This window comes from Marmota monax, unplaced genomic scaffold, assembly GCF_021218885.2.
Source record: "Marmota monax isolate L192 unplaced genomic scaffold, Marmota_monax_Labrador192_F-V1.1 WCK01_AAM20220418_F8-fsc00219, whole genome shotgun sequence".
Lineage (NCBI taxonomy): Eukaryota > Metazoa > Chordata > Mammalia > Rodentia > Sciuridae > Marmota > Marmota monax.
The window spans coordinates 1,772,934-1,800,816 of NW_026692081.1; the positions used below are offsets into that span (position 1 = coordinate 1,772,934).

Consider the following 27,883-nt stretch of genomic DNA (forward strand, 5'->3'; position numbering starts at 1 on the left):
ACTGAAAAACATTATAATAGCCCACCAAGGCCCTATAGTACCCCCTGCTCCACCACTCTAACTTTATCCCATGCCCCTCTTGCTCCCTGCACCTCATTCAGGTTACACTCTCCTCCCTGCAGTTCGCTGGGTAAGCAATGTTTACCCCTGCATAGCCTGGGAGACTCCTCCTCCCAGACAGGTACCTTACTCTTGATTCACTGCCTCTTCTCAAATGCCATCTTCTCCGTGGGACTCCACCCTGCCCATCTTATTTTAAATGTATTCTTCTTTGTGTTCCTTCTCTATTTTCTGAGTAGTGCTTATCCCATAGTATGTTTACTGGTAGTTATTTCATGCAGTAGAATAGGTGCTGAGCTCTGTGGTAACAATTTGGGGATGAAGCCAGAGAGCAGGGTCCAGCACACAGAAGTTCCTCAACACAGTGTATGCATGCAAGAGTGATGACTGAGGCATTTCCTATGCAAACTACACTCCTTCATGTTGAACTGAAATGAGCTGAAGACCATCTTCAACTCACTTTTCTCCCTAACCCCAAACAACAAGAAGATCTGTTCTCCAGAGCTCCATATCCCACAGCTGGTGACTGGTTTACAAACCAATGAGCATTTACAGCTGACTTAGGCGGTGACCAGAAGAGCAACCAGATTGCTGCTGGGGTTGGGGAGGGGGACCTGATGTTTCTGTGTATAAGCTGAATGGGAAAGGCAGAGTCACCTGGAACTGCTTCTGGATTAGTCTTAACACCTCTGCCTTAGGGTCGAACATTTCCAAGCTAGAATTCTAGGCCCAGGGATAAAGGAAAGAGCCCACCAGGTCATTGGAGCAGCTAGAATTCCTTGTGATCCTGAAAATGTTGCAGAATATAGCTTCTTGCTGTCCTTTGTACCCTGGGGCAGCCTTAGGTTCAGTGGAAGATAGAGCCCTGACCAGGATTTGTCAAAACTGTGTGCATCACAAAATTTATCTTAATGTTGATTGAGAATTTGGAGTCATTAGGTCTTGAAGTTCAGACAAAGGTCCCACCCAAGTAAAAACACTGCCATCTTGCCTTCAGTGTGGGAAGCTCTGAGGATCAGAACCAAGCAGTATTTGAAGGCTTCCTCAAAAGTTGCAGCTCAGGGAAGTTTGTCTCTTCTGAGGACGTGGGTGCTCTTCAGTGACTCTATCCCAGGTCACAGAAACACTAATACAGACAGACTGTGGAGTTGGATATGCAGGTTACCAAATGGTACTTCTTCAAAGACTTCCTGGGGCCTACAACAAATACCAGTTCTGCCCCTTTATACTTCCTGGGAAAGCAGTAATATTTGGTGTTCAGGAAGGACATTGAGGTCTCATTTCATGAGAGCTCAAGGATGGCATTTTCTCAGGAAACTAGTGAGGTCCATGCAGCCAGAGCAGGAGACCCCCAGCTATAGCTGAAGGAAGCTGGGCCAGGGCTAAGGTGAGGCCAGTGGGCACCAATGCCCCAGGTCCTTCTGTGAGAGGGAAGACTGTCCCCAGAGCATGCTATCCAGGTGCACCTCTTGCTCAATGTGTGGAAAACCTACAGCACAAAGATACTTTAAAAAGGAGGAGAGGTCCATCTCAGTGTTTGGCTAAGGAGCCAGTGGTTGTGTGTATGAGGTCCATTCTCTGTTGCCAGATGAAAGAGAACACCCAGTCAATTTCCCAGGAAATTTACATGACTTCTCTTCTGTGGCAGGTGCTGAGTAAAAGACATCACCGAAAATCCAAACTGATGGTTTGAAGAACAACCTTGGGAAACATCTGCAAATCTCAGCAAAGTAAAAGGGGGAAATCCAGTATTTTCCTCTGTATCCTGCCAAAACCAGAGAAAATTTAATTCTTCTGGCTGGTCCTGATTCTCATTCCTCATTTAAAAGTGAAAGATTTAAAAGAAAAATGTTTCTTAGAAAGAAAAAAAAAGAGGAGGGGAGCATTAAAACAAATCGGTTACAAACAAATCTTCTCTAGAAAAATTATAATCAAGGGTCAAGCAATCAACTATCGTCAGATCTGAAATAACTGACTCACCAAGCTTGACTTCCCAAGAAACAGAGGCTTAAAATACAGGATCAGCTCATCTGTCAAGAGTATCAGGTAAATTCTCAGATTAGACAGAGTGCAGTGAAGGGAGGGGAGAGAGTATGGGGATAGGAATGATAATAGAATGAACCGGACATTATTATCCTAGGTGCATGTATGATTACAGAACTGTTATAATTCTACATCATGCACAACCAGAAGAATGAAAAATTATACTCCATTTATGTATGATGTGTCACAATGCATTCTACTGTCATGTATATCTAATTAGAACAAATTTTAAAATAATAAAAAAAACTCTTCGAAATATCAAAAACCCACAGTTATCCAGGGGCAAGTGCTGGAAGGCAGGATGCCTTAGGGTTTCCCTGGGGCATCTCCAAGGAAATCTCAAAAGTACTCCTCCAGAGACACAGGGAACATTGACCCCCAAAACCTGCTCTGAAATCCTGGGATCTGTGTTAATTAACAGATGTCCCCACCTCAACCCCCACAAAAAGGAAGCAGAATTCAAAGCCATCTCTGAAGGAAAGCAATCCGGAGCCATTGTGCTGAGATGCTGGCTGTGCAAGCCCCCTCCAGCCATGTGTGCCAGTTCCTTGCAAACGTGGTGAGGTCCCTATTAGTGTGTCCATCTGCAGAAGGCGTGAACACGGACTGTGGATGCCAGCCTGCATTTGGACGTCCGTTGCCCTTTTTTTTTTCCTCTTGCAGCTGCTACAACAAATAGCAGTTCTTTTGAAGGCAAGGAACAGTGTGGTCCTCAAAGTTCATAATTAGAAATCTCAGGGAAAAATCATTGTTGCTAAGTTGTGCCATTGGGAGGCTGAAGGGTTCTTTTTAAAAAAATAAATAACGACTAATTCTATGTTTCCATTGTTCATGTGACCATGAAGATTAATTGAAGGATAAATGTAATGGGCTGGACTTCACAGCCGGATTTTATTGATCTATCTGCATAAAGGAAACTGCTTAGAAAATCTCCAGAAAAATGAAAGAATGTTATATAGGCAACCTTAAACTCCCAAACCACACCTGCCCATAGTAGTTTAGTCAAGTGCCTACTATGTGCTAGGTGCTTCCTCTGTATTATTTTAAGTGATAACAATCTGGTGTGGCAGGCATTTATGCTAATTTACACAGGAGAAAACTAAGGCTTTTGGCTGGAGAGATTAAAAAAATAATGCATGCTTAAAGTCACATTTAGTTAATAGCAAATGGCCCTGGAATTTATAGATCCTTGTTCATTTGGTTATACCATCTCTCCCTGTTTCTCTCACATTCCCTCTACAAACACATATAATGAGTATGAGTGTGTGACATATATACATAATATAAAAATGTATGTATTTTAAATATAAATATATAGTAGTATAATCATGTATGCATTATAAAAATATTATAAAATGTTCAAATTCTCATGTATTAAGCATAAAATGTAACTTAAAGTGCATATGAAATCCACAAATATTTAACAAAGGGTTGAATACCTTCTTGTGTAAATGAAGTTATGTTGGGATATAACTGAGTAATAATCTGAAATTCTGATTGTCCTAATGAAGAGGTATTGTCCCTCTTACCTCACATGCCCATCATGTGGATGTCATCTGCATGGGAAGCCAAAAGGTCTGCTCCCTGTCATATCTCCACTTTGGGCCCAGGTTGAGGAGGAAGTTACTGGGCAATAAGACAAAGGGAGAAGTTACCTGAGGAGTGGCCTGGTCTTGGGGTCTTTGCCCAGAAGTGACATGTCACACAAGTCCAAGACTGAACACACCATCACTTGCTGATCTGATAATAGGGCCTCGAGTGGCCAGTGGACCAAAGTGTGGAAGATGGACTCCTGGGTTCAATGTCCTGGTTTGGGTTGGTTCTAGAAGCCAGGGAGGCCCTTTGCACTCCATCTACAGTCTTCTTGTCCAGAGTGGCCATTTGTCATCTCATGTTGATGACTATTCTATTTGTGTCTCTAGTTCCACCGTCCCTGAGAGCCCCACTGATTGACCCAACTGCCTGGGTACAGTAGTCCACCTTGCCCATGGGATATACACTCTAGAACATTCTGCAGATGCCTGAAAACGGCGAAAGCAACTCCTATGTGTACAGTGGTCCCTTGTTATTAGTGGGGAATTGGTTCTGGAACTTCTAGAAGCCACCAAAATACCAGCATGCCCAAGTGCCTTCTATATAAATTGTTCAACATTTGCATAGAACCTATACATACCCTCCTGTAGACTTTAGAAGTGTCCTCCTATGAGAAGAAAAATCTCATGCAATGAGCAGGGATATGGTCTGCATTTCTCCTTTGGGCTATAATTAATGGATCTCAAGGGGGCTATTAAGAAGGAAAGAAAATGGGTACTTGCCAGATGATTTTTTTTTTTCAGATGATAGAACTAAATGGCATATTGTCAGAACAACTCACTGGACTTACTTATATCATGGTGTCCTTCGATGTAAGCACTGAGAATTCTATTACTTGTATCACCATTAACTGGTCATACATGACATTTACTTTCTACAATAAAATAGTAAAACATCCCACTTTGGGTGCCGTTGAGAAATAAGTGAAATTGATGATTAAGGAAGAAGAGAAAATTTTCTATTCTTACACACACATACCTGGTCAGTATAGGTGACATTTTACAGGATGACTGTAACTCTGTGAAGACAGGACCTGGTATCTGATCTCTACATCTGTAGCCACTTTAGGATCTCAGTAAATAAATCTTGAGCAAATTCCATTTATTCCAACTCTGAATTTTAATGGCCAGCAACACTGAACACTCCAATTTATTTTATTTCTTTAAGAAAATATTAGATATTAATACTTTTTCTGAAACAATTCATTTGTAGCAATTGCTTACCTTGTCTTCTGTAAAATGGTAAGGTCCTGACTGTGAGAACTCTCCCTGATCTAAGTTTTAGTGACTAAGGCTTTCTTTGGCTTATTCTAAAAAACCAAAAATTGTGAGAATTTGTGCTGAATTTTATGTTGGGCTATGGAAAGAAATTTTAATTTTCCATTTTTTTATAGAAATAGAATGTCTTTAGCTTTGTTGACTCTCTTTAACCTACAATATTCTTACTCTCAAAGACCCTCCAGATCTTTTAGCATCTAAAAACATCACTTCAAATCAGGCTTCTGGAGACCTCCTCTCAAAAGTGATTTCTTTTGTTCTATAGTACAGAGGAAAGCTTTATTTGCAGCATCTATATTCCTTGTGACAAATATAATAATAAAGGGACACAACTATCTGTCTTCCCTGAGTACCTGCTTAACTCAAGAATATAAGTTTGAGAAGTCTCTGTCACATGACCTTTATTACATAAGGTGAAACATAATTACAGTAATTAAGTAATAAATACTAAAATGATTCAAAGTGTCCCTTTAGCTATAAGCTAATAAGCACTCTGCTATGGTTCAGATAAGTGTCCCCCAAAGGCTCAGGAATTGAAGGCCTGGTCTTCAGCCTGTGGCACTATTGGGGGTCAAGGAATCTTTAGGAGGTGGAGCCTAGTGGAAGGAAGTTATATCACTGGTGTCTGCCCTGAAAGTGGTATTGGATCCTGCCCTCCACCCCTCCCCACTTGCTTCCTGGCCACCATGAGGTCAACATGTCCACCATGCACTTCCACTATGATGTACTGTGCCTGCATGGGCCTAAACCAGTAGGGATACATGACCATGGACTGAAATGGCTAAAACCATCAGTGAAAATTATAAATTGTTTCTCTTGGGTATTTTATCATTGTAGTAGAAAGGTGACTACACAGAGTCATTCTATCATTTATTATGGCTCATAGAAAATCGAGCTAGACAAAACTTGCTGATATGTCAAATTAGTAGTGCCATTTAGTCCAACCGTCTCTCCTAAACAGCCATCTCCTACCCCCAATTTCCTCCAAAGCCAGTTCACACTCAGTTCATTCTACATGTGCCATAAAATTAGAGGTAGGTCGTCTCTATCTTACAACAGTATCACATTTGCTCCAGTTGCTGTCTCCAGATTACTATTTACAGCAACCACTATCTTGAAACAAGTAATAACATTTTTTTAGCTTTATTTTATTCATTTATTTTATGTGGTGCTGAGGTTTGAACCCAGGGCCTCATACCTGCGAGACAAGTGCTCTACCACTGAGCCACAACCCAACCCCAAGTAGTAACATTTTGTACCGAAATTATTTAAGTTGTTCAGTTGTAAAATCTTTGCTAAGGTGAAATCATCAAGCAGAAACTTTCCATGAGATTTCTGTTAAAAGGAATTAACAAGAGCTGGGGTTGTGGCTTAGTGGTAGTGTGCTTGCCTAGCCTGTGTGAGTCACTGGGTTTGATTCTGAGCACTGCATGTAAATAGATTAATAAAATAAAGGTCCATTGATGTATTAAAACTTTAAAAAATGAATTAACAACTTCTCAACAGTGTCAAAAAATAGCACTCAAAAATATAACCATTTTGTTCATAATTAGTAAACTTTATTTTAGGTTCACAGAAAAATTGTACAGAAAGTATAGAGTTCCCATCTAACTCTCTGTGCCACACATGCATAGCTTCCTTCATTATTGACACCTCCACCAGAATGGTACATTGGCTACAAGGGATGAATACACATTGACATATTGGTATCACCCAAAGTCCAGAGTTTATATGAGAACATATTCTTGGAATTGTATAGTCTATGGATTTAGACACACGTAAAATGGCATGTACCCACCATTGTCATGAGATACAAAAGAGTTTCATGGCCCTAAAAATCCTCTGTGCTCTACATATTTATTGCTTCCTTCTCCCTAAACCCTGGAAACTATTGATGTTTACTGTATTCATAGTTTTTCACTCTCCAGAATGGAATGATAAAGTACACAGCCATTTTAGATCGGCTTATTTCGTTAGTAATATGCACTTAAGTTTCCCCCATGTCTTTTCAAGGTTTGATGCCTCATGGCTTTTGGGCATGTAATAATATTTCATTGTTTACAGGAATCACAGTTTACTTATTCACTAATCCACAGTGGGACATCTGAGTTGCTTCCAAGTTTTGGCTATTATAAGTGAACTGCTATAAACATCCATGTGCAAGTTTGTGTAGACATAAGTTTTTAATTCAATTGGGTAAATATACTAAGGCACACAGTTGGTGGATCATATGTTAAGAATATGCATATTTTATAAGTAACTGCCAAATTGTCATCCTCAATGGCATTTTACATTCCCACAAACAATGAATGAGAGTTGCTGCTGCTCCATATTCTCACCAACATTTGGTGTTGCCAGTGTTTTAGATTTTGGCCATTTTAATAGGTATGTAGTAGCATCTTGTTCTGATTTGCAAATTTCAAGTGATATATAATGTTGAACATTTTTCACATGGTTATTTGCCATGTGTATATCCTCTTTGGGATTTTTGCACATTTTTATAGAAGGTTAAAATTTGTGAAGAGTATGAGATCTGTTTCTACGTTCCTTTTTTTTCTATTTTTTTTTGCATGTAGATATCTAATTGTTTCAATATTATTGATAAGACTGTTCATTCCATTGTATTGCTTTTGCTCCTTTGTTAAAAATTAGTTGAGTCTATGTGGATCTATTTTTGAGATTTCTATTCCATTCTATCGTTACATTTGTATATCATCTATTATTTTGCCAATATCACACTGTGCTGATTGTTGTAGATTTATATAAATATTGAAGTCAGGTAGTGTCAATCTTTCAACTTTGTTCTTTTTGTTCTTCCCCTTCAATACTGCATTAGTTATTCTGGGACTTTTGCATCCTCATATAAACTTCTATATCATTTTTTGCTGATATCCACAAAATAACTTGCTAGAGTTTTGATTGTGACTGTATTTTGTACCCTTTTTCTGTCTCTGTCTCTTTCTCCCTCTGCCCCCTCCTCTCTCTTGTTTTTTTTGTTCCTCGTGGTACTGGAATTTTTTTTTTTTTTTTTTTTTTACTTTTTAAAAAATATTTGTTTTTTAGTTTTAGGTGGACACAATATCTTTATTTTATTTGTATGTGGTACTGAGGATTGAACCCAGTGCCTCATGCATGCTAGGCGAGCACTCTACCACTGAGTCACAACCCAAACCCCAGCACACACACACAAAAAAAGAAGGGCCTAGCACATGCTGAGTGAGCACTCTACCACAGAGCTACATCCCCAGATCAAGTTAGGAAGAACTGACATCTTGACAAAACTGAATCTTTCGATCATAAACCTGCAATATTTCTCCATCTATTTAGTGCCTCTTTGATATCTTTAATCAGTTTTATATGTACATATCTTGCACATATTTTGTTAGATTCACACCTAAGTATTTCATTTTGGGAATACTAACGTAAATAGCAATGTGTTTTTAATTTCATTTGTTCTTTGCTAGTATGTAGAAAAATTATTGACTTCTGCAGTTAAACTTGTATCCTGAAATCTTGCTATAATTGCTTATTAGTTAAAGGAATGTGTTGATACTTTGTTGCGATGCCAAATATGTTAAGGATTGCTGCTTTCTTGTAGTATTGACCTCCTTTGTGTAATGCCATTCTTATCCCTGATCACTCTCCTTGCTCTGAAGTCTGCTGTGTCTGAAATTAGCATAGCTACCCCTCTCTCCTTTTATTACAGTTGGCATGGTATTTCTTTTTCCATCTCTTTACTTTTAATGTATATGTGTATCTTTTATCAAAAGTGGGTTTCTTATAGACAACATATAGTTGAGTTTTGATTTTAAATATCCTCTAACAATCTCTTACCTTTTAACTGGTATATGTCTTAAGACATTTTACAGCTGTTAAAAAATACCCAAGAAGTAGGTAATTTACAAACCACATAAATTTGTTTCTCACAGTCTGGTGGCTAGAAAATCCAAGATCAAGACATTGGCTGGGCACAGTAATGCATGCGTTTAATGCCAGCAGCTCAGGAGGTGGAGGCAGGAGGATAGTGAGTTCAGAGCCAGCCTCAACCACTCAGTGAGAGCCTGTCTCTAAATAAAATATTTTTACAAAGGGCTGGGGACATGGCTCAGTGGTTAAATAAAAAAGATCAAGACATTGGCATTGGCAGATTTGGTGTCTAATGGGGACATGTTTTCTCATTCGTGGCTCTTCTTACTATAACCTCACAGTGTGGAAGAGGCAAGATAGCTCTCTGAGGTTTCTTATAAAGGTGCTCATGTCATTCATGAGGGCTCCACCATCATGATATAATGACCACCCAAAGGCTCTATCTCCTACTACTATCACCTTTAGGGTTAGGATTCCAACATATGAATCTGGGGGATGGGCTTAAGCATTCAGCACACTTCGCTGTATTTAGATCATTGATGTTTAAGGAAATTATTGACACAGTTGAGTTAATATCTACCAAATTTGTTACTGTTTAATATCTGTTGCTTTTGGTTTTTGTTCCTATTTTTCTTTTTAATACCAATAATTGAACCCAGGGATGCATTACCACTAAGCTACATTCCTATAGTCTCATTAAGTTGCTTAGGGCCTCCCTAAATTGCTGAAGCAAGCCTCAAACTTGGGATCCTCCTGCCTCAGCTTCCTGAGTCGCTGGGATTACAGATGTGTGTCACCACGTTTGAATGGTCCCTATTTATTTTCCACACGTTTGTGACTTTTATGAGTTTAATTGAGCATTTTTATTTTCTCTCCTTTTTTAGTATATCAATTATACTTCTTCTATACTTTTAAAAATCAATTTCCTGAGCTAGGGACATAGCTCAGTGGCACAGTGCTTGCCACTTACATATAAGCATGCATGTATACACATATGTGTATTTATTTGAATACACTTGCTATTATTATTTTGAAAAAACATACATCAGATCAATTAATTGTTTTACATTTACTCTCTGTTGTTCTTCTCTTCTTTATTTAAGTTTTAGTTTCCAACACATTATTTTCCTTCTCTCTGAAGAACTTCAGAAAATTTCTTGCTGAGCAGGCCCACTGTTCACAAACTCAATTTTTGTTTGAGAAATTATTTCTTTTCACGTTTGAAGGATACTTTTGCAGGATACAGAATTATTATAGTTTGTAGGGGTTTTTTTCTCAACACTTTAAATATTTCTTTCCATTCTATTTTGTTTGCATGGTTTCTGAGGATAAGTTGAATACAATTCTTATCTTTTCTATAGGCATCATCTCTCTAGCACCTCTCCAGGGAAGCTTCCTCCCCACCCCATCTTGTGGCTTCATTCAAGACTTTTTCTACCTTTGTTTTCCGGAGGATTGAATATGCTATGGCTAGTTATAGAGTTTTGGGCATTTATCCTATTTTGTGGTTCCTGAGCTTCTTGAATTTGTGGTTTGGTAACTTGTATTAATTTAGGGAAATTCTCAATTGTATTTTTTTCCACATTTTTTTCTTCTCCTTCTTATATTCCACTACACATATGCTGTAACTTTTATAATTATACCACTGTTCTTGAATATTCTGCTTTGCTTTTTCCCCCAGTCTTTTTTCTCTTTGCTTTTCAATTTTGGTAGTTAATATTAAGATAACCTCAAATTCATAGATTCCTTCTTCAGTCAAGTCCAGGCCACGAAAGTGCCCACCAAAGGTGTTTTTGGGTTTTGTTCTAGTTTTTTTTTTTTTTTTTAATTTCCAATATTTCTTCTTGAATTTTTCTTAGATTTTCCATCTTCCTACTTACATTGCCCAACTAATCTAGCATGCTATATTTTCCATAAGTCTTTAGCATATTAATAATACTTTTCAATATACTCTGTGAGGATTGGGATGACTTCTGTAGGTGAAACTCACAAGTGTGTCTCTGCCATCCTCATATGACTGGAGTTTTTAACTCTTAGATTTGTCCACATTGAGCCTCCAGCAATTTGTCAATTACAGTTCAGGTTTTCCTACTCCTGCACTGGGTCCCTCTGGGGGTTCTGTCCACAAGTTTCTGCTACTGTGAGCTGTGTTATCCTATATCTACCTGTCAATATCTCTGTTTTGGGAGTAGAGATTTGTCCTTCGACCTCCCTTCTGTGACAGAGCAAAGGATTACTGTTGACTTCAGCTGGTTCAGCATTTTGCTTGTTAGACTAGTGTGCCAATTCTGCTTCTTTTAAGCATCATGCAGCCCTCTAAACTAGAGATAATGGAACATCTAATGATAAAGGGGAAAACACATCAGCAATTTTGTGTCAGAATATTGTCCCTGAAAAAGTAACTGTTTCTTCTACTGTCTAGAAAAGATGGGTCTCAGTGCACGATTCAATGCAAAGGATTTGACTCAAAAGGAAGAAATAAAAGGCCTAGAACACCATGACAGCCAGCTTTCAGGGTTGCCCCTGAACCTCAGCAGGGGATCACATAAGGGGAGTGACCCATACCTTACTGAAAATAAGGCTATACATACTCATAGGACAAAATTTCAAGCATATAACAGGGCAAACAATTGAAAAATAAGTCTCCTTCCAACCCTTGACCCCTACCATACTAGCTCTCTCTTAAGGCAATATGGTAACCACATTCTTATGTCTCCTTAAAATACATCTTTAGAGGAGTGGTTGAGTGTACATACCTTTAAATGGCAACCTATTTTAGAAGCATATATTCTCCTGGAAGTTTAGGATTGGAAGGGACATATTTCAGTCATTCATTCATTCACAGCCTCCCTAGGCACTTCCCATTCCTGTGTAAAAATATTTCTGAAGATGAAGAAACACTTTATACTCTAAGGTAAGCTCATTCCCACACATACCACATACAGGCATACAAGCATGCACACACACACTTAAATTCTGAATTCTGCTCCTCTGACTTTTTTCCTCATCAATCTTTGCTTTGACTTCTAAGGCGGGGGAACAACAGGTGGTCAAATGCCTTTTGTCTCAGATAAAACCTAAAATATTTAAAGCCCTGGTATCTTGACCTGACCAAATAAACTGTTTCTCGTTCCCTTTCACAAGTATGTGGTTTTAGGGAATTCAGTGCCATGACTCTTCTAAAAAAAGGCTAAACTCTCATTCAGCATGCTCAAAACCTTTTAAGATAAACACTCACCAGAGAAAAATTGTTTCTCATGTGTAGCAGGTAAAGAAAAGGAGCAGCTTCTGTTACAAAAATTGGTGACACTTATGAGATTTGCTTTGGGAAATACTGAAGTCTGGTATATGCTTACTAGTGTGGCATGCATGGAGGCTTTATCCAAAATGTTTTTGGCCAAGCAGAAATTTTGGTTTTACCTGACCCAATATATTTCTAAGATATAATGAAATAGAATTTGGGTCATAAAAATCACCATTTGGCTAAAGTTTAGAAGAAGTTCAGAAAGAAAGGGTTGAGTTATGTGGGCTCAAAGGTGGCCTCTCATGATAGTAAATATACTTTGGGGCTTTAGGAAGTTGTTTAAACTCTCCAAGCCATAGTGTCATCATGCTATAATAAAAGGCTGTTACTGTCATCCCTATGGTGGTGATGTGGCAGTACAGAGCACCTGGGCTATCCTGGGATCACTCTCCACAGAGACTGTGTATTGAGTATCCTCTCTGCAGGACCTTATCTGTGCAAGGCTCCTCTCTTTTGAAGATAGCGCTTTTTTTTTTTTAATGAGTAATTTTAGTTATCAATACATTTCAGATACCTGGCAAGAAGTACAAAATCAACCTGAACGTCACTGTTTATGTTAAAAGCTCAGAGAAGAAACTCAAATTTGATATAGGTGTCCACAGTAGGATGTTCAGCAAAATTCATTCCTCTTCATTAGTTGGAATCCATCTCATTATTGTGCTGTGGGCCTAAAAAGTGTCCACTGCCTCCTCTGGTAATTGTTTTCAGAAAGTTCTGTTTCTTTCTTGCTTGCTTGCTTATTTATTTATTTATTTATTTATTTATTTATTTATTTTCTGTCCAGAGCATTGAACTCAGGGGCCCACTGGGTTCAACGAACCTAATGAGCCACATAGCCAGCCTGTTTTATTTTGAGACAGGGTCTCGCACTAAGTTGCTTAGGGCCTTGCTAAGTTCCTGAGGCTGGCTTTGAACTCACGATCCTCAGCCTTCCAAGCTGAAATTCTGTCACATCACCACCATAGGGATGACAATAACAGCCTTTTATTATAGCATGATGACACTATGGCTTGGAGAGTTTAAACAACTTCCTAAAGCCCCAGGAAAATGCTCCTCAGCTTCTTACCTGGCATCCTGAATGGTAGATACTTTACCAGAGCACAGGGCTCCTTACTATCCATGGAACCTGTCATTTTTACTGTGAATTAGAGTAATATGCTCTTTTGTTTTAACAAATGAAATAACCACTGACACTTTGAACTCAAGTGTTCAATTCCCTCTTGCAAAGGAACACAAAGACAAGGGGAATATTATAGAAAGGCAAACGGGGATCACAAGAGTGAATAGAAATAAAAATCTTATAAAATAGAAAACGAAATGAGTCTTATAAATGCTATGCTTACAGTGAAGTCCTTTGTATTTACAAAATGAGGACCACATTTTGTTTTAAACCACATTTTCTGTTAAGGAAATATAATCACTGCCACAAGTCATAATGTCCATATATTAAAACATAAATCAATGTAAGCTATAGCTGATTTTAAGACTGCATAGGAATTTCTTCTCTTGAGTTCCCAAAGAGAACATAATGTGTAAGGACTTCAGAGTTCTCACTCTACTAGCTCTATGAAGCAATAACATTCATAGAGACATTTGTCATAATATTCTTTAACTATGATCAGATTGATACCAAATCTCAAGTCTCGAAGTTACTCTGCTGTAGCAACAAGAAAGGCCTTAGCGCCAAGTACTTTTAGGCTTGTGATTCCTGCTAAGACTAAGCAATCAGAGTCCGACCAGGCCTGAGGGTTAGCAAAGAGTCCTGTGAAAAATGAAGAGATCTGGAGCCTGAACCGACCAAGGCGAGAACATTTCTCCTGTAAGAGAAGAAGGAGCAATGGAAGTAGGTTGGACTTTGCTGAAGGATTTTAGCGGAAGTTCCTTCAGTTAGAAGAAGCTTAATTTCTTTTGGCTGGCTCTGGTCAGTGGGCCACCTAGCCTCTGTAAAAGTATTTTAACTGTTGTTTGTGTCAAGCCTTTATTCCAAGCGCCGGACTTTCACGAAGTAATCTTACCTCGCATATTTGCTTTATGTATGTGTATCCCTGGCTAGTTACTAGTGTATATACGAAATTCTGTTAGTGCGTTCCTCCCTCCGTACTCATGCATTCACTCAACAAACATTTATTGAGGCTCTTCTCTGTCCCAGGAATTGGTTGCTTTGTTTCAGACGATTTCGAGGGTTCTTGATGAGATCTTAAGGACCCTCGGACTTCAGAGAGCCACTTCAGACGTCTCGCACTCCTGCCAGCCGGCGAGGATGAGAACACCTTCGCTGCTAGGCCAGCTTCCGCTAAGATTCCCGGGTTAGGGTGCGGAGGGGGAGTTGGAGACCAGAATAAAGGGCATCTTCTCCATCCGTACCACTACTCAAACTTGGCTCCTGGGTTCAGCCAGTTCGTCCCGAGCTGGTACAAGTTTGCTTAGTAAACTGAAAGAAGGGAAGGGAAGACGGGGACCTTACACACGTTTGGCTGGTTCCATGAAGGCTGACCCCTCTACCTAGCCATGTAAATTAGAGTGGACCAGGTACGAAGGGGAAGCGCAGGGGACCCTCCACTCAGAAATTAACTCCCAAGTACTCGCGCTTCCCTCCTGCTCGCCGCCCGCCTCCCGCAGGAGCGCTCCGTCCTATAGGGCCACAGCCATCCACTACCACCTCCTGGTCGCAGCCTGCTTTCGATCCTTGCGCGAGTGCTTCCTCCCTCTGGGCATTCTCCTCCTCCTCCGCTCCTCCCGATCCCTCCTCTTCTGCCTGGTCCCTCCTCCTCTCGCCCAGCCTCCCCACACCCCGGCCGGCGCAAGCTAGACGTCTGGGCAGCTCCCAGCGCAGCGCTGCAGCCTCCGCCTCCTGCACGGTGTGCGCGCCCGCGGCCAGGGCGGCCTGAACAAGTCTTGGCGGCTGCCGCCGCCCAGACCGGACGACAAGCCACCTAGGCGTCTGCCGGAGTCTCCGCCTCATCGCCGCCACCACCTCGGACGGCAGTCTGACTCAGTCCGGGAATAATTGCGGAGAACTGGAGCCACCTCCTCGGGGGCAGCAATGCGACCCTCCAGGACCGCAGGACCCGCGCTGCTGGTGCTACTAGCTGCGCTGGTATGGGCGAGTTGTGCGTTGGAGGAAAAGAAAGGTAAGGGCGTGCCCCTCGACCCGCCGCACCACTCTCCAGAGCGCGCTTCTTGACCCGCAGTCAGCCCCGCCCGCGCACCGGCGCACCGGCTCCGCGTCCCGAGCCGCCCGCCCGCCCCTCCTTTCCTGTTTCCTTGAGGATCAGCTGCGCTTCTGGCTGGGACCGTGGGAGGAACTGGACGTTTCTTTTCTGGGCTGGGCGAGTCTGCTAGGACCGGAGGAAGGGAGACGCAGGGCTCAGGGCGGCGGGGCTGCGAGCGGGTTCTGGGAACCGCCGCTGGGAGCGCCTACGTACCCGACAGATCCCAACTTACTTTTATCACTTTCTTGCCCTCCTGCGCTGGGTCGGCGTCTGCGGGCGAAAACTTGGTGCGGGGTAGACGCCTGTCGTTGCAGCACGTGTGCCCGGCACTGTCCACTGGAGGGCCGTGGTGACGCTGTAGGGCGCTTACATCAGGGCTGGCGGGTCCCATCAGCTGAGTCCTAGGGACTTAGGGAGCTGAGAAAGGACCTCTAGGGTAGGGGACTTCCCGAGCGTACCCTCTGCAGCTCCTTCCTCCTCCTCATTCTTGGGGTTAATCCGCACGCCTCCCGACCTAGCGACCCGGCCCTTCACGCTGATCTCTGCAAACCCATTTCCCGGGTATGGAGTTGCATCAGTGACCTGGGAGGCTAGAACTCCTCTTCGCCTCAGCGAGCAGGAGGGAAGGCGTGGTGCTGGTAGTTTCCTTCTCTGAAGAGCAGTGAGGAGGATCCGATCCGCGCCCTCGCCCTATGGGAGAGGACCCCAGCCACAAACCCGGTGCGCGCGGCTGGGGGACCAGGGCTCGCTGCCTGACTGAAGCTCCTTTTCTGATGCCCATTCCTAAGACCCCTAGGGTGTCTTTAAGGTGGCTGCTTGCCGGTACTCCAGAGGTTTGCCCATGACCTGTAGTGCTTCGACTGCATCTCAAGGCTTTACAGTGGACCTGGACCAAGATGTATGGCTGGCCGCTGTGCAACACCTGAGTCCTTATGCCAAACTCCCTAGGCGCGAACTCATCCCGCTGGCTATCCGAGAGCCCTGTTTCAAAATGGGGCTCACAGCAAACTTTTCTTCTCATTATCCCAAGATTTAATCTTTTGGATGTTTCTTTTTGCCTTTTTGGAGAGTTTGACATTAGGCCAACTAAAATATTAAACTTAATTGGAAAAAAAATAATAAAGGATTGATGTCCATGGTTCACTTGTATGCCAAATGTCCAGACGGAACATGAGCAAGTTTGGCTTCGTGACTGCCGACCATAAACCCACTTGACACGAGAAACATGCCTCAGAAGGTTTAATTGCACAATTTCAAAATAGGCTTAGGTTCCAAGAATCAGGTCCCTGCTTGCTGTTGATGTCATTGGCATGGGGAGTTGGGGCTTTGGTGCTGAGAGGGTTTGTTGGAGGAGGAGTAAAGCATAAAAGAGTGGTTTCTAACTTTGCTAAGTAGAGCACTCACCTGAGATTTGGGGGTGAGGGGAGTCGACTTCCCACCCTGGACATTCTGATTTAATTGGTTGGGGGTGAGAGGAGGCTATAGGATTTTTCAAAGCCCTTCAGGTTGGGGAGCCAGGTTTGAGAATCTTGGGCATAGAAGAAAGATTGGTAGTCTCCAGGGAGATTTACCTGCCAAAGTAAAGAGCTCCTTTGGAACATCTGGAGTTTTAACAATCTTGCAAAATACAGGCAAAGGGGAAAAGACAGGGTGTGGTTTCAATAATAAAGGATTAGTCTTTTTTACTAAAGGAGCCAGTGGATGGTTTTCGCCCCCCTACATTAGCCTGGAGGGCTCCCCTCCTCCCTGCTTGTGATGGCTAGGACAGTGGTCTGGAGTGCTCCTGAGATACTAGAGTTCTCTTAATAAAGTAAGGTCTCTCTATCTCTGACAAAGGGACCCTCTTTATTTTAAATTAAGCTCTTAGAGCCCCTGCAGAGCTCCAGAAACCTGCCCAGCTCTTTGATGTCACTCTTTGAACACTAGGATTAATGATTGGAGATTTGTGTCTGAGAAAAATAGAAATGCCACTGAATTTTCCTGTTTGTTCTGTATTCACTTAAAACAGAATGCTCCTGAGAAGTAAACAAATTTCATTCCACTAAAGCCACATTCAAAAGACCACATTTTTAAGGAACAAATTATTAAAGTATGAGATGAAATCTTTCTATACAGGATCTATTAATTTTGTTCAAGAAGATTTATTGGTTTTAGTGAGTTTTTTGTTGTTGTTACTGTTATTGTTGTTCTAAGATATGGTGTCATCTGTACTAGTTGCTTTCAGACCTAAGACCAGACAAGGTTGTAAGTGTCTTGTTAATCTTCACTTCAAGTGAGGTGAGTGCCCTATTTATGGGGAAACTGAGGTACAGAGGAGTAAAGTTATGAAATGATTTTTCTACAGCTAGTAAGAGGCAGAATCAAGATTCAAATTCCCATAACTCTAAACTGCCTGGTTTCAGGAGAGCCAGGTCAGATGTGTGTGTGAATGACTAATGCCGGATGATGAAGAGGAAAGGTACCAGGGAACAAGCTTATTAAGATGGGCCCCTTGTCTGAAGTTTCCAACAGACGCCTGCTTGTTCAGTGGTCTACACTCCTGCTCAGGGCTTCTCAGTCCTTGTTCTGGCTGCCTTTCATTGGGGCAGCTCAGTGGCCAAATCAAAGAGTGAACCAACATGGAGATTGCTTCAGAGATGTTGAGCAAGACACTCTTGCAAAATGGGCAGGTAAAGGTGCTGCTCTGGAAGAGATCCGTGGTGCATTCCAAGGACAGGAGGTATTCTCAATGAAGTGAGCTTTGTAGAAATGAGCTTGCCTTGGCCCTACTTCTGAGAACACTCTGATTCAGGAAGTCTGGACTATATTACAGGGGGGAAGAAAAAGCAGGAATTTTGATGGTATCTAAGGCGAAGAACCACTACCCCTCCTTTCTGTAGAGGAATTAAATCTTGGGAAGTCCAAGAGGTCTATTTTCTCATTCCAGCTCTGCGTGAAGGTGGACACTTTGAAGCTCCAAGATTCTGAGTTCTAATTTCTGAATTCAGTGAATATGTATTGAGTGCACAGAATATGCTAGACATTGTGAATTAAAAGGGGGATAGTCTTAATGGTTTTTACTATTGTCCAGAGAAGTGTGATTCTTTAAGCCACTAATTAAATATTAGTAACTTGCTTTTCAAACCGCAAAAGGAGACAACCAGCCTGAGTGTCTGTAGCTATGAGTATATCCACACTGATGTAGCACAGACTAGCAGATATTGTTCCAATATGGTAACACTGCTCCAATAGACTTTAAACAGTCATTCTGGTTTCACATATTTAATTTCATAATCCATAATTTTTCAAAATCTGTTGTACTGCAAAATTACTCTTGGTCCATGTGACAGCACTAACAAGTTTTGAAATGTTTTTAGAGGTAGTATCAATAAAATGAAAGATGCTGTTTAAAAAGAAAATGCTCTTTTGTTTTTTCTCTGAGGTAAGCTTTGGGACTATCAGCTAGTGTCTGAAACTTTTTTGACAATAGTGAATAACTCTAATATTAAAGGTAATTAATGATTATGAGGAATTAAGGTAAGGTAGCCTCAGGCTTGTGTCCCTGGTCCTGAAATGGGGATGGGATCAGAATGTTCAGGACATTCAGCCTGTCCAAGGAAGGACCCACCTACCGAGTAATTTGACTCTTGCCATGTTGCTTACTGTGAATATGGTATATATGTGTGTGTGTGTGTTTAATGTTGACTTAGTACTATAGATGGTCTTACTTATAGTTAGGCTTTACTAATAAGAAAAGTTCAAGGTTTTAAAATATACACTACCCATACATTGTTTCCCTGTGAACACATTTTCCCCTGTAAAACAATTTTAAAAGCTAGATTCTGTCCTCAAGTTCATAATAAGTTCATTCTGTTTTACTTTCTTCTGTCATTAATGGACATTTGAAATTATGGTAAGAAACATTTTAATTCTCAGTTAATTATTACTGGTTTATTCTTTAACAATTGGCACATACAGAATAGAGTATAGCTCTTGGCTTGTTCTCCTAGCCTATCCCCATTGGTCATCACAGTGTTTTCTCACACCTTCTTTTCATTTTGTTTTGAAAAGGTTGCCTTTTCTAAGAAAATTCCACAGTTGGACCCTATGGACAATGTCTCAAGATTGTCAATTCTCATGTCCGTGGGCACAGTCAATTAGATGGAGCTCAAGAATTATTAAGAATTATTTAAATAATTGGTTTGACTGTGATTTTCACTTTTCATGGACATTTGGTTAAGCTTCCTTTATATTCCCCCTCCCTCTCATCTAGGAAGTTTGCAAAGCCAGCTGGGAGGCTAATTGAATGCAGCCAGTAGTGGAGAAACCAAGTGCTGGATTTATCATTTTAATCTCAGAAGGCACTGAAAGGCATTGAAGTACAGTATCAGATGTCTGGCCCTGTTGACTGACCATCTGTGAATTGCATATGCTTAGAATGAATTTTACTCATAGCAATTTCAGCAGCTTGCTTTAGAAAGTAATATGTGAAAGCTCTCACAGAGGATAGAATGTCTCTCTTTCCTCTAAGTAATATCATTCTGGTGGATTCTCAGAGACAGACCCAGAGTCCAAGTGTCCTTTCTGATGATATCGGCAGCTTCACATTTACTAGACATTGGAATTACAGTTTAGGGGACTAATTGTACATCACCCTAAATATAACCACGATTACACTCTTGCCAGTGGACCAGCATATATGGCCCTATTTAGTATAAATAATTATGTAAGTTAACCACCATTGTTTGTCCTTTGATCATAAGGGCGAATATTGGCCACTATTATTACATGGGCTTTTACTTGTTTTTTTTTTTTCCTTTGTTTTTGGGCCATGGTGAGCAATTCACACTGTTCTATCCATATTGAGATGTAAGAATGAATCACAGTTGATACTTGCCCATAAGTACTTGGAAGTCAGCAGAAGAGTGAGTATGCAACAATATCACAGGAGCAATGGTAGAGTTCTGCACAGGATAAAAGATGTCTTTCAAGATTAATTGCTTATAATTCTACCTGGAGACCAGGAATATTCCCAATGAAAGGAATTACACATTTGAGCCTTCAAAGAGCCATTGGTTATATGGTTATTTCTTTGGAGAGTAGGATATAAGAGAAGTGGTAGTTGGAGCAAAGTTCTTGAGAGCACTGGTAATTAAATATGACAGGAAGAGAAGGAATAAATGATGAGGCTACATATTGTCTCTCTGTGGCTTTGGATCTCATCCTGTATGAAAGAGAAATCACTAGGGAATTTTAAACCAGGAACTCACATGAAGAAGCTAATATTTTACAAAGATGGGGAATAGTCTGTAGGGGCCATGGTAGAAACGGGGAGATCAGGGGCTTTGGCAGTCAGGAGATAAAGCCAGAGCAGGGAGATGCAGAACAAGTGATTGGGGTCTAATCTGAAGGCAGAACTGATTGGCATCTATATGTAGGAAGTATAAGAAATAGAGAATGTCAGGGTGACACAGACTTCTGACTTGGAAGCCTGGGTAGATAATGAATCCATTCTCAGAGGCTGAGAAGTTGGGGAGACCAAAGTAAAGGGGTGTGACTTCAGCTTTTAGGTATGTCATACTTGAAATGCTGAACTAGAAGCATCCATGAGGCAATAGAATATATAAGTCTGGAGCCCAAGTGAGCAATATTGCCTTGAATTGTCATTGTATTTGGTACTTCTACTTGTACTGCAGTTATTGTCTTTGATCATGGAAAGATCTGACTCCAGGACAACCTCCTGTTTCCATCTGTCAGATATTTGCAATCGGCATCAATATTGAGCCACACTGGGATTCTGGATTACTAACTTCTTTCTAGACTAGGCTGCTGATTAGCTGCAGTTATTTGTGACTGATAAATAGTACATCATACATTTAAGCATATTGGAAATCACACTATTTGTAAATCCTCAGCAGATGAGGCTCTCCTTTTCTTATTTCAGTCAGCATCATCCAGGTGCTGGGGCACATACCTGTAATTCCAGCAATTTAGGAAGCTGAGGTAGGAGGAGGGCAAGTTTGAGACCAGCCTCTACCACTTAGTGAGACCCTATCTCAAAATAAAAAATAAAAAGAGCTTGGGATATAGCTCAGTGGTAAAGGTCCTCGGGATTCAGTCACTAGTACAACAACAACAATAACAAAAAGTTAGCATCAGATTACTTGGTTTTGTAAATCAGTGACTGAACCAAAAAGAGTAGCACATGACTTTCTTTTTCTGTTTTATTGGGGTTGTGGAGGTTTCCAGGAATTGAACTCAGGGGTGCTTAATCATTGAGACACAATTCCACCTCTCCCTTTTATTATATTTTATTTTGAGGTAGGTTCTCACTAAGTTACTTAGGGCCTCATTAAATTGCTGTGGCTGTCTTTGAACGAGTGTTCCTCCTGCCTCAGTCTTCAGGGCCATTGGGATTATAGGCAGGCACAACCATATCCAGCTTTTCTTTTTCTTTCTTTCTTTCTTTTTTCTAGCAATAGTTTTTAACCTTAACTGTTTCCTATAATCATCTGAGGAACTTTTGAAAAAGAAAATGGCTTGCTGTACCCCAGACCCAATGAATCAGTATTTCCAGGGGATGGAGTCCAGCACACACATTTCTTAAACCTCTTTGGGAAATTCTGATGAAGTGATTTATGTAGCTTGTAACAAAAGAAATTTTGTCTTTGTTCTCATACTCCTATTTCATATTCATCTCATGAGCTTCTTTAAGATCCAAGAACAGGTTCTTGTTTCATTGGTAAATAAGTTTCAGGGTTGCATTTTATTTCATGAATTAGCCTATTAAAGATATACTGCAGTGTGGGCCCAAGGTAGCAGTAGCAGCCCCTGGGAACATACCAAAAATACATATTATTAGACCCACCCTGAATAATATCCTATGGGGAGAAGACCCATGGTCTGTGAATACAGTTATTCCTGGAGATTCCCACACATGCAAGTTTGAGAACCATGGATAAACTATATGCACATTTCATGCCAGGTTTTGGATACACAGAGGAATAAGAGAACTGTACTTGTCCTCAAAGGACTTGCAGTTTGGAGTGGCTGAGCAGAGAGAGAGAGAGACCTATGATGTAATGCAGTATTTTATAACAGATGTGATTTGGTATTTCATTGGGCGGTCACAAAAGAGACAAATTCTACCTCTGAGATTGGAACAGTTTCTCAAAAAAGAGAATATTTAGCTGAGTCTCAGAGGAGGAGACTATATTGCCTGGCCTGCAGGCAAAAGAAAAAGAATGTGGAAATACTTGTAGGCCCAAGCTCCTTCTCGGAGCTCTCTGTTTCTTGTTATTTATTTATCTACTTATTTTTTATAAATGTTAATGTCTTATTACAGCAGATGTTAAGGTTCTAGAATTTTTTAAATGACTATAAGAAAACTTGCAATGTCACAAGTAAAGTGCCCAAGAAATAATACAATTTACATTTTAAAATTAAAATGGTCATTTTTTAAAAAGAGTAACAATCCAGTTGAAGAAATGAACTGGAGTCTGGACCATAATTGATAGCTTTTTACATTTCTTCCCAACTGCATGATTTTCCCCCCAAAATTGTTATGAATGAGCAAAATGACTACTTTACATTCTTTATATAACTCCTGCTGGAGAAAGCAAAGAAAGAAAAGAAACACAAGTCTGCCTAATTCCAGACACAATAAATCTGTGTTGAATCACACTGGACTCAGACAATATCTCTCAAATTAATTGAACTATTGCTAGTTGTGAATGAGAAGACACATCAGTTTCCTGATTCATTTTTGAAAACTGTACAGATTTACCTGTTTATTTGGGGAAATCACTTAGAAACAAATAGGTAGATTAGATATCAATAAAGGCTAAAATATGGCTTCTGGTGTTACCTTGTATACTTAGGCCTGTGTGTAAGAAGAAATATAGCAGTTTACTTTGCAGGCATTTTAAGAACATTCATGAAGGATTTTGTTTTAAAAGCAGAAATGTGATACTGACGTTTTACTGCTACGACCTGTGCACGGTGGGTAACGTCATGATTGTTTTAGCAGTTGTATTGCCTTACAAATGATATCATTATGACCATTTCACTGAAGCTCCTTTCATTTGCACCAAGTATGGGAAATAATTGATGCATTGCATATGGTTTCTCTGTTATAAGAAAATTGCATTTGTATGTGAAAAACTGTGCATGTTTTTAGTTTCTTTGACTATACTCATATATTTTTTTTTTACCACTTTAGTGACTTGAATAAAAGGCATGTCATTCACTGAATTTGTATTTGTCCTTAAGGACAGATGAATATGTCCTGAGAATTTCTGATCATTATATTAAAATTTCAGAAAGTTTTTCAACAGTGATTTTTTAAATGTCAGAAACTGGTTTTGTTCATTTACCAGCAAACATTGAATACTTAAAAGGTAGGGAGGTTTAATTATAATAATTTTTCTTTATTTCCATAATCATTTCCTAATTCTTTCTCATATGCTATTGGCCATTGTAGATGCTTAGAATTGTGCTGAACAAGATAAATTAGATGAACTGTTTTGTTTGTTTTAGTAATAACTTTCAAGATCTAATTATTCCAACCAGATTCCTTTAAGTATATTTTAATACAATAATAGAAAGCTAAACAATTATCTTTTTCATGGGAAACAAAACCTCTAGACTTGGAAATTTCATACACTTTTGATTAAGTTCAAATGAATGACAGAAAATCCAAACATGGTCATTGGAGAATAATTGTAACACCTTTTGGGTTTAAATGTGACTGTTGATCTTAAGGAATTTTTAAATATTATGCATTTCAGAATTTTTTCTTGACTTGATTTTTTGCTGTAAAATTAATAGAGAATCAGAAACCTTATTTGTGTAGTTACTTTTTGATTCTTTAACTCTGCTGACATTTGCTGATAAAATTCTGATTTAATAGACTATGCATAGAACATATTTATGAGTACAAATTATGCACTACCTTAATGTTTTTCTTTCTTCTTTCTGCTTTTTTAAACCTCTCTTCCTCCATTCCTCCCTTCTTTTTCCCTCTTTTTCTTTCATCTTTGCAAGCTGTTATGAGTTAGTCTTTGCAGAGAAAAATTTAAACAAATGACTGCAAATAAAAAACTGATAAATGACTGCAAAGGAAAAAAAATGACAAATGATTTAAAACTATGTTGTATAAGTTTTGAAAGTTAACATCAAAAACATTCACTGTTCATGATAATTTTTAATACAAGTATGCATTTACATGTATCTCATTCCTGGAAAAGTGGTGTTGCTAAGGGGCTTTTCTTAGTTCATGGCTTAATGTATTTTTTTCTTGTTATTTGCTGTTAGTTATAATGGGAAGAGAAAACAGGTTAGAATCTACCCACCCAGTTTCAGTTTCCATAAAATAACTAAACAAGATTATTCCAAGAATCCTTGCAGCTGAAAACATCCGTGAAATTAAAAGCAAATCTCAATGTACGTAAGATATGTATTTAAGCGTGTCAATAATAAGTATGTTGTCCCTGTAATTTAGATGCTAGAACATTGATGTCATAATAATAATAACACCTTGCATTCGTATAGCACTTTACAGTTTACACAATGTCTTAATATCCATCTCTCTGAGCCTCCTAACAACCCCACAGGATCAGGATAATTATCCACATTTGAAGGCAAGAGACCCAGGCTCAGATTGATTCCGTAATTTGCCCATGATCACTGGACCGGTGAACATTGAGCTGCTGGGGTTTTTTTTGTGCCATGCAATGCTGGCTCTCAACACCCTGCCAAATGTTCCCCAAAATTCTCCTCACACCTCCATTGAAACTTCTGTGGTTCTTAAGCTATTGATGCCTTCTATCACTTAGTCCTATTTGTTAATAAGAACACAAAGTATTTTTAACACAAAGTATTCCTTCAAATTTCTGTTATATTTCTATTACTTATGCTTCATGCATGTCCCAATTTCTGCACATTTCTGCATATTTTCTGTCTATTTCTTCTGTTTTTGTTCCTTTCCCACTTTTCCTCTTGTTATGAAGCATTTGGTTTTTAGAATCTAGTTTCTTCTAAGTGTCTTAACTGTTCATTTCATAAGATAGAGGGCAGAGCATTTGTGAACCCTGAAAACATTTACTTTAGGGATCAGAAGTATGACTTTTTAATGTTGTGTCATAAGCTTCTGTAAATTTGCCAGACCTAAAAATACTTGCAGAAAAAAGAAATGAGGAGAGAAAGCAACTTGATTTAGTAGTTTGGTAGCAATGCCTATGGCAAAATGTGGTGATTCAGTTTCATAGGTTTCTGTGATTTAAATGAAAGCACATATTTAAACTCATTAAACGGTGAAACAGCTGTTATGAAAAGAGTCAGATTTAACAAATAATGTGGGCTCTTGAGGATCATTCATTTTCTACATCATAACTTTGTCAGAAGTATCCTGTCTGCAGGGATTCTTGGGAACCTTGACTTTTAAGGAGAAATTGTTAAGAACATCAGATTATTCACTCCCAGAAGCTTTGTTGTTTGAATGAATGGAATGTGGAATATGACGTGAGTAGATCTTTTATTAATGGTGATGTACCTTTCCTGAAAGAAATTTCAAAATACAGGTTATTTTCCTTCACTAGGAAGGCAGGAACTTGGTTATTGATTATTCCTAACGTAATGGAAACTTTCCAGTACTCCAGCAGAAATTCTCCTAAAGCACTTTCACATTTCATGATTATAAAGTGAAATAGGAAAAGTCCTGTATACTAACTGAGTAATTAATCTTTGATTATTATCTGTATACTGTAGGTTTAGACAATATTGCTAGGAGAACACATTGATTTTTTTCAAGCTTGAGATTATGCATTTCCTGAATAAGTAAATCCTTTCCGTAAACAACCAGCTAGTCTATTAATTTCAGGATGACTTTAGTAATTGGGCTTCTATGTCTTGCAAAAGTTACTTGAGCAAAAGCTATGCCATTTCACCTTTAGTCAACAAGTCTACCCAGCCAAGACAGAACAGAGGGTTGAGCAATTTGGTGCAGTGGGATAGCAAAAATAGTCAGAAGAGTTATTCAGTTTTTCCCTTCACTTTCAGCCTTCGGAGATGATTTCCTGTTTAAATGCAAACCTAGTAATGTCTCTGGTTTGGGGGTTGGGGATGCAGTTGAATGAGAAAGGTAGAAGACTTGGGTGGTTATCTGAGTCTATCTTTCCCCATGGCATAGTATTGTTCTTAAGGTCTTGGCTAGAACAGCAAGGTTTTAGATTTGTTGGGCATTGGCTACTAAATATTCATAATATTGTTCAGTTGCAAAAACAAGACATTCAAATTATATTCAAGGAAATAAGTAGTCATGACTTCAGGGTCTGAACCATGCCAAAGCAGCCAATGAAAATAGGGTACGGGGGGGGGGGAGTTGCTATAGTTGCCATTCCTTTCAGGCGATTTTGTCCATATTTTTCTGTTTCTTCCCTTCTGTGGAAGGAAAAGATTAGAGTTCCTTGGACCTCATTTTGAGAAGAGGTTGCACATTTTCTTTTTTCTCCCAGCCTTACATTATCTGAGATAAGAGGTAGGATGAGGTGATGGCCACAGGTGACATGCAGTGGTGGTAAGCACAGGTGTGTTGAATACACACTTGAAGCCTTGAAAAAGTTTTACAGGTTTGGTCACTTCTGAACAGTACTTACCAGGCTGATTTTTAATTAAAAGAGGACCTCTACATACACTGTAATACGATAAGGAGAATGCTGATCTTGTGGTAGTCACATGTCCTGCTGGTGGGATGTTCTGCCAAGACAAAAAAGGCCCCAGTTACCTTTAAGAGTAATCTTAAAAGTAACAGATAATAGTTAATTAATACCCAGTGTTTTGGAAATGAGACATCAAACGTGCCAACTTTGTAGCATCATCATAGATAGAGAACAATTAAATCATTAAGTCTATCTCTGAGAAAGCAGTTTAGTCTAGCTGGGTAGAGGTGAAACGGGCATGAAAGGGGAAAAATAAGTATGTCTGAAGATGGATTTTCTTTCAGAAAGGGTATCCTCCATTCTCTGACTAGGATGTCACCTGCAGACACTTCCACTGAGACTTTACCTGTGTTGTAAGTGGAGAGCCCTGACCATGATCTTAGATTGGTTCTGATATTCTGGGGTGAATGAGAACCATGACATAAGTAACCGGATGTGTTCACAGTTGGGCATACCTGGCTCCCCGGATAAGTGATGCTTACCCTCCCGGCTGTTAATGCTGGCAATTGCAGCTTTGCCTGGTTCAGGCTATCTTGTGCTGTTTGTTAATATTGTTATTTACAGAAGTTGCTTCTGGTCATTTTTTAGTGATAGATGCCTGCTGATTGGTACACAGTGGATTGTCAAAGGCTGAATGTTTTTTCTGATAAGCTGATGCTGATCCATAATGAAGTGGAGGTAGGGAAGAATGGAGAACCTTTGGATTGGGCAGAGGGGAGTGAGAGTGTGTGTGGGGGGTGAGTGTGGGGGGTGAAGGATAGTGGAATGAGACCGACATTATTACCCTATATACATATTATGATTACACGACCAGTGTGACTCTACACCATG

At 39.9% G+C, this 27,883-nt stretch overlaps 1 protein-coding gene and 1 long non-coding RNA gene across 3 annotated transcripts in view; one reads left to right on the plus strand and one right to left on the minus strand.

Annotated features, from left to right (window-relative positions):
• Window positions 1-9,825: 9,825 nt before the first annotated feature.
• Window positions 9,826-16,543, minus strand: LOC124103644 (uncharacterized). Its single transcript, XR_006855248.2, has 2 exons — window positions 15,589-16,543; window positions 9,826-14,575 (listed from the first exon to the last, which is right to left on the minus strand). It is a non-coding gene; the product is annotated as an uncharacterized LOC124103644 (long non-coding RNA).
• Egfr (epidermal growth factor receptor) overlaps window positions 14,940-27,883 on the plus strand; it is a 203,309-nt gene continuing 190,365 nt past the window's right edge. For both annotated transcript variants that reach the window (XM_046460342.2, XM_046460349.2), the window contains exon 1: window positions 14,940-15,275. In XM_046460342.2, coding sequence (XP_046316298.1) covers window positions 15,188-15,275 — 88 coding nt within the window. In that variant the 5' untranslated portion in view covers window positions 14,940-15,187. The remainder of the gene's footprint in view (window positions 15,276-27,883) is intronic.